The 8,831-nt window shown below is 42.9% G+C and overlaps 1 protein-coding gene across 2 annotated transcripts in view; it reads right to left on the bottom strand.

Moving 5' to 3' along the window:
* The window catches only part of LOC106949961 (zinc finger protein basonuclin-2), an 8,144-nt gene extending 6,452 nt beyond the window's left edge, over positions 1–1,692 (bottom strand). For both annotated transcript variants that reach the window (XM_015036530.1, XM_015036531.1), the window contains exons 1-3: positions 1,418–1,692; positions 263–432; positions 127–192 (exon numbers count right to left, since the gene is read on the bottom strand). In XM_015036530.1, the coding sequence (XP_014892016.1) occupies positions 127–192; positions 263–432; positions 1,418–1,571 (390 nt within the window). In that variant the 5' untranslated portion in view covers positions 1,572–1,692. The remainder of the gene's footprint in view (positions 1–126; positions 193–262; positions 433–1,417) is intronic.
* Between the last annotated feature and the right edge of the window lie 7,139 nt (positions 1,693–8,831).

Genomic DNA, 8,831 nt, shown 5'->3' with positions numbered 1-8,831 from the left:
TGGGTCGCTTCAGAATCATTCAGCCGAGTTTACAAAGCGGATCAACCAAAGTCTTAACATGTTGGATAAAAGGTGAGAACTTTGTGTCCATTTTCAGAAGATTGAACTGGATTAGCCGGGGTTTACCTGCAGCATGTATCCGCGGACGTAATCACCCAGACTCCAGCCCAGACCGTTCAGAATCTGACCCACCTGGGAGGCAAAAGAAACCCATAAAACCCGGCCAGCACCAGACCACAGACCCGGGGAGACGGTGGCGGACCTGCTCTGGAGTCAGGACGCTGTAGAGCCGGTCCAGTAGGATCTTCAGCTGGACGGGAACGGCCTGCGCTCCGAACAGAACCAGGGAGCTCAGGTCGAACACCAGCCCGGGCAGCGCCACCTCCACCGGGCCGGCGCCGGACGGCGGAGCGGCCTGGACCGTCTCCAGAGCTGAGAAGGAAAATGAATGGATGTGAGTCAGAGACGTGTGGAGCGAAGCTGGAGGAGGCGGAGGGGGAACATGGAGGGCTGCAGCAGGTGCTGGAGGAAACCGTCCTGATGAACCTGACAACACCTGATCCGCCTTCGCACGACGCAGATGTTCCACCCAGATGTTCCTGCCGACACGATGACAGCAACACCTGAACCGTGTCACCTCAGAGTCTGAACCAGCTGCAGGACCAACCGTCACTGCTGGGACTCTGAAGGACGCGTCCGACCGGAACCGGGACTGAACCCAGCGCAAAACGTTCTGCTCAGATTCCAGGCTCACTGGGCGTCTCCGGGTTTGTCTGAGTTAGTCAGAAACACATCAGGAGTTTTTCCTCTGAGCCTTTCTGCTCAGATTTCTGTGGAGATGAAGGACCTGAACATGTTTTCTCCTGCAGTCACTGACATGCTGGATGTTCCTGCACTAAATGCATCCGGTTCTTTAGACTCAGTGAAGTAAAATAATATTTCCAACATACTTCAGACTCTAATAAAACATGCCAATCATAACTGTAGACAGTTGATGCTTTTAGAAACAACTCAAGACTAATAAACTCTATTAATCTTTTTTTATTGTATATATTTATATTAATACTTTCTATTTTTAGTTATTTATTTTTATGTGCAGCTGAATAACAATAAGAGCTTCAGTCGTTGACAGAACAGAGCCGTCCACAACGGCCTAATTAAAGTTCTCCAATAAAATAATCTGCAGGTTTTACATCCATAATCCAACATAATCTGCCCCTGAAAACCTTCAGCTGTGTCATAACCTCCATCTTCATGTTCTGGTGCTTTGAAGCATTCTGGGTAAATATTGCAGGGATTTTTAAAGCAAACATATAAAATCAGCAGGAAACAGAAAGTTCTGTCCGGTTGGACTGGATGACGTTGTTCCTTCTTGCTTTATGAACTGAGGTGATTGATAAAGTTTGCGTGTTTTTACCGTGCTCCACCCAGCCGTGTCCACAGCGATCACATGACCTCAGCTTGACCTTTCCGGGTTTAAAACAGGCGCAGCTGCAGGACGAGACGCTGCACCTGACGGACTGACGGACACAGAGGTCAGGTTTCTGTCCTCCTTCGGTCACATGCTGCATTTTAACATTATTTTTAGTAAAACGTATTTGGTGCAGCGTTTACCTCCTGAGCATTTGGAGTCATCCTCACACCTTCATCCTGCAAAATGAAGTAGAACCGATCAAACCTGAGCAGCGATGAAATTCACCTTTCAGCTGGAAAACAGAGCAGAAAACTGAAAAAAATAAAAATAGTAAAATGTAATGAAAAGGAACAGTTATAAAAAATGACTAAAATCAAATAACAATTCAAAATAATAAAATTAAAGTATTTTGAATTTTTGTTTCTACTTGTTTTTACTTTCACTATAAAACATTTAGTTATCACTGTAACATTTTTATTTATCAAACCTGTTTGTTGTGTTTGATTCATTTTACTATAAAAAGTGAAAATGAAAAAAATCCAACTTTCATTTTTAAATTAAACTTTTTAATTTCATATTTTTTCATGTTAGCAGTTTAAAAACTCAGTTCATTTAGAAATAAACTGTCAAAATGAGCTGAAATAGAGAAATAAAAATCCTGCATTATTCAAAGTAAAATTGTTAAATTTGAAGGTTTTAAAAAAATGATATTTTTCATAAAGTACTTTAAAATCCTACCTTTTTGTTTCTGCTGATGAAAGAAAAGTGGCTTCTTCCTAATTCTTGTTAAATTATTTGTTCTTTCGCTTCGTGAGCAATCTGCAGTTTAACGTCTTTTCTCCTCCTCTTCCTCTCCAGAACGTCGCTCCCTCCTCTTCCTCCTCTTCCTCTCTGGACTTTTCTTTCTCATCTGAGCTTTGTACATGTTCTGCTTTTTTATTTTCCTTTGACTCCTCCCTGCAGCTGAACATGATTGGACAAAGACGAAAACATAACTGGACTCGTTTATTCGTGATTTTCATTTGGTTTGATTGCAGATGAAAATATTGATTCACATTCGAACATAAAAAGATGAAATAACTGAATAAGAAGCTCCAGATTTCAGATCAACAGCAGAAAAAGCAGCTGATGCTTCTGAGGTCAAAAGTAGAAATCCTTGTTTTGAGACATGGGATGTTATTTCACTGGGTTCATATAGAAAACATTTAAAACCAGTTATGCAGGTGGAAAACTTCTTGCTGTGATCTGAAATGACGACTCGGCGTCTGATCTGATCAGGATTTAGAAAAGCCAAAGAGTGCAACCATCACTACTGGTCAAATGTTTCAGAAAATCCCAATTTTTCATGTTTTTAATGAAAACTATGCAGCTTAATGTCTATTTGCTCTCTGAGATGAAAACACAGTGAAGTAAGTGATTGTAGTTTAAACATAAATCGATAACCAGACGAACACACGGCGGGTTTCCTCCAGAAACTTTCTTCATGTCTGCAGACGTTTAAATGTTGGGAGTTTGTTGGAGCTGCAGAGTTTCTAACCTGATCTGGTTCCTGAGTTCTGGCTCAGCTTCGGGTCGTCGTGTTGTGAACTTGTGGCTTTTATAGAAAATCTGTTTTTTTAATCTTTTGTTTAAACTGCCGCCATGTTGCGAAGGTTTGAGACATAATCTGTGAAAAGGTTGATCTTTCTTCCCTGAGCTGCTGCAGCCATCTGAAGAAATGCTCCAAAACCAACCAATCAGAACCAGGAGGAGGGTCTCAGCGCTGTCAATCATCCTCGTGTACTCACTGCTAAATGAATAATGGTGGAGAAACAACTTATCATTACAGGAAACCCATTTATCTGCCATCATCGGTGGCTATGCTAACTAGCCTAGCATTCGCAGCAGAATCTGCTGATGGGGAAAATCTGGCAGCGCCAACAAGACTGTGACTGACAGCGCTAAGACCCGCCCCCGCGCTCTGATTGGTTGTTCCAGAGGACTCCATTTTTCACAGATTATCTCATAAACTGATGAGTTTCAACAAATATTTTTCTCTCAAAGTTACACATTTAACCTTTACTGTCTGTAAGCACGTCTGTCCATCTAAAGTCTTATGAAAAAATTGTTGCATACAAACAAGTTTGGAAAATTAAACAGAGTATCAGTGTGAATATTTTACTGACTATTCCAGAGGTGGAGGTGGGAAAATCACGACCCCTGAGTTTCCTACTACAAACACGATTCTGCTCCTGCAGGAAGCAGTTTGTGTGGAATCTACCGTACGTCGTTTGAACCTGCTGTCCTCAGAAAAGAGACTTTGGTGCTGAAATGAGATGAGATGACCTGGAAACGTGGTAAACACTCACACAGAGACAGAGGCGCTGTTGGACAGGCCTCCTGTCCTCCGGGAGCCAGGAGACCTCCTTCCTGTTTTGATGTAGCACTAATTAGAATATCAGACGATCGCGTCCCGTTAGCCAGAAATCACCGCCGCTCGCTGACACAGTTCAGGATCAGAGCGTCTCTGAGGGTCGGGCTTCAAACGCAGCGCCGGATCACCTGATGGGTGGGACCGGGCGTCGGCAGGTTCTTCGGGTCGGGATGGTCTTTCTGTAAATTTATTAGATTTCCTTAAAGGAACTGATCATCAGAGAGAACTTTAAGACCTTCTAATGATGATCTAAACCCGGTTAAAGTCAGTTTCTGTCTTCTGCTGGGTTTACTCTCATTCTGGCCCGTTTCTCCTGACAGAACCGGAGTATCTGGGTCAGGTGTAACAAACATCCTGTCACTGAAATCAGGACTTTATGATCACAGAAAAACAGACTCTGCTGTTCTTAAAGGAGCAGTATTATATAAAATGGACTTTTTTGAGCTTTTCATCGTGTTATAATGTTATCCTCTCAGCGTAAACATTCCTGGAGTTTTGCTTTGATTCTTTCATGCATGTTTGAGAAAGCCTTTAATCGCCATGGCAACCATTCAGCTGTCCGAAACGCCTGGGTGGGCCTAGCCCCGCCTACAAGACGCAGCTCCTCCTCTGAGCTGAAGTTTCAGTGCTGGAAAAACAGAAAACATGTCTGATAAAAACTGACTTCATGTGATGCTTTGTGTTGTAGTTTACATTTTATGTAACATTATTTTTTACTATGATTACAAATTAAAAATATGTGAGTCCAATCTGTATCTTTTTTTGAACTGCAGTTTGGGGCCACACAAAATCAGCCTGAGGGCCACAAAGGGCCCCCAGGCCACACTTTGGACACCCCTGCTCTAATGGAGTACAATTATTGTAAATAATTGTCCTGACCTTTGTTTTTAAAAAATAAATCCTCCTCTCTTAATTCATAGTTTTAGTTTTCCTGAGTCTGTTTGGGTTTTAAGTTGCGTTTAAAAACTTCAAACTTTTCTCAGTCCTGCTCGTCTCGGTCCATACGGAGACGTGTGTGTCCCGGTCCATACGGGGACGTGTGTGTCCCGGTCCATACGGAGACGTGTGTGTCGTGTGTGTCGTGTGTGTCGCCTCCCCGTCCGTCACTTTTATAATTTGTCGCCTCAAACGACAGCTCCAGCGGCGCCTCAGCTTAATTTTACATGACTACAAACACTCAGAGTGTTTCTGCGGCAGGTTTTAAGAGGCTCTTAGACTCAGAGTGTGTCCTCCCTCCCCTCCCGTCCCCCCGTCCTCCCGTCCCCTGTCCCGCCCCGCCGTATCTGTGCCGCTGCTGCAGGCTGCCTCTTTGTAGCGACGCCAACTTGGCTCCGATTCAGTCACTGCGGTGGGAAGTGTGTGTTTAAAGACGAGGTGTGTGTGCTGTCACAGGTACAACTGGAGCAGCAGGCAGGGAGGAATCCGAGACGGAAAATAACGTTTTTGAAGTAATAATAAAAAACCCAACAGCGGAAGATCATGAGGGAGATCCAAAACTAAAACAGGACGCTGACACCTTTGAGTTATTCCTTTTGTTCTCTGCTTTGTTTTGGCGCTCCAGATTTAATTTGACTCTTTTATTAATGACCAAGAAGTTTGAACGTGGAAATCGAGGGACGCTGAAAAGAAAACTCTCCTCAACTTTTAATCCTGTTAGCTTCAAAACGGAGGATTAAAGTCCGTCATCCTCACCGCTGCTGGAGTCTGAAAGAATCGTTTTTCACATTAAACATCACTTCATGCAAAAAGGCTCAAATCCATTAAACTTTAACCCAAAATGTTAAATAATCCAACCTTTGATCTGGGAATAGCTCTGGTTATTTCTATCAAACTACTTCAGCAATTTTATCTTGTATTTTCATTGAAATCCTCCAAAAAATGATGTGTATGACGTGTTCATGCAAATTTTGAAGTATTGCCATAGAAAAAGTTGATGGAAATGACGAAATTTGAAATAATTCCCTCAATTTTGCAAAAAGAAAAAAGTTTTTACGCTCGTTTTGGTGATTTTTGGGTTTTCCAAAAAAAGAGTTAATGCTCTAAAAGACGGAAACATTTTCTGAAGAAATTCTGATGCAGCAAAAGCTCCTGCTGTGCCTTACCAGAGGCATGAAACATGGAAAAGGTCAAAGTTCAAACCTGCAGCTTACGGAGTATTAGGGCAGAACTAAGAACAGATAAAAAATAAAAATACTAGAACAAAGTTACAAAATTACATTCGAGAATAAAGTCGTAATATTTTGAGAATAGTCAGTTTTACGAGAATAAAAGTCAATAAAACAAGAATAAAGTTGTAATATTCTGACTTTTTCCTCGTGTTTTTTCTAATTTCCTCAGTGTGACCCTGACACTCCGTCCACCAGCTTGGAGTTCAGGACTTGGACAGTTTTTGTCACAAAACCAAAAACTTTGAGCAGAACAAGGATTTGAGTCAGACGTCCAAACAAACAGAAATGTTTCCCAGATGTTTCTGTGTTGGTTCAGAACTAAATCCTGTAGAAACCTTAAAGCTGAGCAGAATAAACGTCTCCTTTCAGCGGGCATCGGGTTAATTACGCCTGCTGAGGCTTAACGGAGGCCGGCTGCTGGAGCAGAGGGCCGTTCTGTAGGTTCTGTAGGTTCTGGTTCTGAGGGTGTCACTGCTGCTCCTTTCTCCTGTCAGTTTGGCGTTTCACAGCAGGACGTGACCTGATGTTGATGTAAATCTCTGCGCCTCCACATAAAGGCTCCGTGTTGCTGCAGCAGCAGCAGCAGCAGCAGGCGGAGCTGGAATCTGTCACCGTGAGCCGCAGCGCCGCTTTGTTTCTGGATTATCCGGCTCCGTCCTCAGGAGGATTCAGGCGGCGTTTCGTCTCCAACAGAGGAGGCTGCTGCCTCATCACGAATTAAAACCTAATCTGCTGCTGCAGCGGGCAGCTTGGCGGGAGTGAATGCTTCCTGCTGAAGCAGCAAATCTTCTCCGGGCAGAGAAGAAGAAAACAGCGAGGCGTCCCTGAGGGACTCCAAGAAACGACAGGAGCGTCAACAACTCAGAGGGCCAGCGGCTAAAGATGAACGGCAGACAAGAGAAACCGATGAATTTACACCAACTTTCATCTTTATGAACGAGTTTCAGGGCAAAACTGAGGAAAAATAAAACTATGAGAATAAAATGGTTTGGGAACAAAGTCGAAATATTACGAGAATAAAGTGAAAATAATACGGGAATAAAATCGTAATATTATGAGAATGAAGTCCAAATAATGAGATTAAAGTCAATATTACAAGAATAAAGTTGTATAAGGATAAAGTCATGATATGAGTACAAAATGGTGACAAAATGAGAATGAAGTCATAATATTTTGAGAATAAAGTCGCATGGTAACAAAGACAAAATAATATGAACATACAGGTGAAATAATGAGAATAAACTGAGAATAAAGTCAGAATTATGAGAATAAAGTTGAAATAATATGGGAATGAAGTTGTAACAGATGAGAATAAAATCATGAAGTTACAACAATAAAATTGTAAGAGAATAAAGTTGAAATATGATAAAAAAGTATTAGAAGAATAAAGTCATAATGTTAAGATAATAAAGTCTAAATAACAGGCAGTTTCGGTTTATCTGCATGTTATGATTTAAGACCAAATTGTTTCTGTTTCTTAGAGGAAAAGCGTCTAAAACTCCAAGGATTTTACTGCCACCGCATTAAAAACTACTGATGTTTCCCAACATGTGAACTGACTGGTTTAACTGGGAACCAGTTTAAACCGGTTCACCAGGATAAACTGGTTACATTCAGGATAAACTGGTTAAATTCAGTTTAAACCGGTTTAAACTGGTTTATAGCTCACTCAGTAGGAAGAAAAGGTCCAGATCTGACCTGGACCCGGTGCTGACAGGCCGGTTTGCTCTCATCAGCTGCTTCTTGGGACTTTTCATCGTCTGAAGTCCAGTTTTCATCCGTTTCATTAACTGAGTGAGGCTCTGACTGAAGGAGGGATGTTGGAGAAGCTCCAGAGGAGGGAACTGGTTTCCAGCTGAGTCAGCACCGCTGTGTGTGTCCCTCAGCAGCTCCCGTCTCCTCCTCTGAGGAGACATCCTGGCCTGGAGCAGAGTGAGCGATGGGACGCCTCTCTGTCGTCAACAGATCCGTGTGCTGACTCAGCAGAATCAAAGGCTTTGAGTTCAGACAGAAATAACTTCTGATCAGGTGATTTGGTGTTTCCACAGGGAGCACCTGGGGACAGGGAACGCTGCAGACGGAGCTTCTCTCTGATGAAACTTTAACGGGAGCCCTGTTTAGTTCGCTCCAGTCCGTTTGAATAGAAAGTCCGGTTCGTTTGGAAAGATGCGGTGAACTCCGGTCCGCCTATAAACCTCCGTCTGGGTTCAGGTGAAGTGAACTCTGCTGCGGTTCGAATTGCACATGAGAACGCCAAGCAAACCAAAGACTGCTCCAAAAGCAGTGCAGGGCATTCTGGGTAAATGCAACCAAAACAAACGCGCTAGGCTAACGCTAGCGGGAGAAATGGCTCATGGTCTTTAGCCAAAGACCAAAGAGAAATCCTCCAAACATCTGATGGCTCCACTTTGTTTACATTTGATGAAGGAGGAAGTTGCGCTCATTGTCTTCTTCAGAGGTTTGTGTGTCGTTTCCTTCAGAGGTGCAATGTGCAGCGCCCCCACAGGCCAGGAGGGGAACAGGTTGCTGAAGGTTTGGTTGGTTTGAGTCGGAGCAGAAAGAGGTGGAACATCATCTACAGCAGATTGAAACTTTGGTTTCCAGTCGAACCGAGTCCACTGGACCATCAGGTGTGAAAACAGCCTGAGAGACCAAAACAAACCACTCACCTGTAAAATATGTTGACAACTACGATACAGCATATTGCAGCGCAATTAAGAGTTATGATCCAGACTCAACTGATTATCAAATTTTAGACACAATAACAGATAATTGGATCTAATTCACCAGGATTGTGATGAGGAACGTTTACAAACAACCAACACCAGGAGTTTTC

Source organism: Poecilia latipinna, unplaced genomic scaffold (genome assembly GCF_001443285.1).
Source record: "Poecilia latipinna isolate Pla-1442-1.1 unplaced genomic scaffold, P_latipinna-1.0 Scaffold371, whole genome shotgun sequence".
NCBI lineage: Eukaryota > Metazoa > Chordata > Actinopteri > Cyprinodontiformes > Poeciliidae > Poecilia > Poecilia latipinna.
Note: the sequence above shows the minus strand (reverse complement) of the source record. Positions and strands in the feature narration are given on the sequence as shown.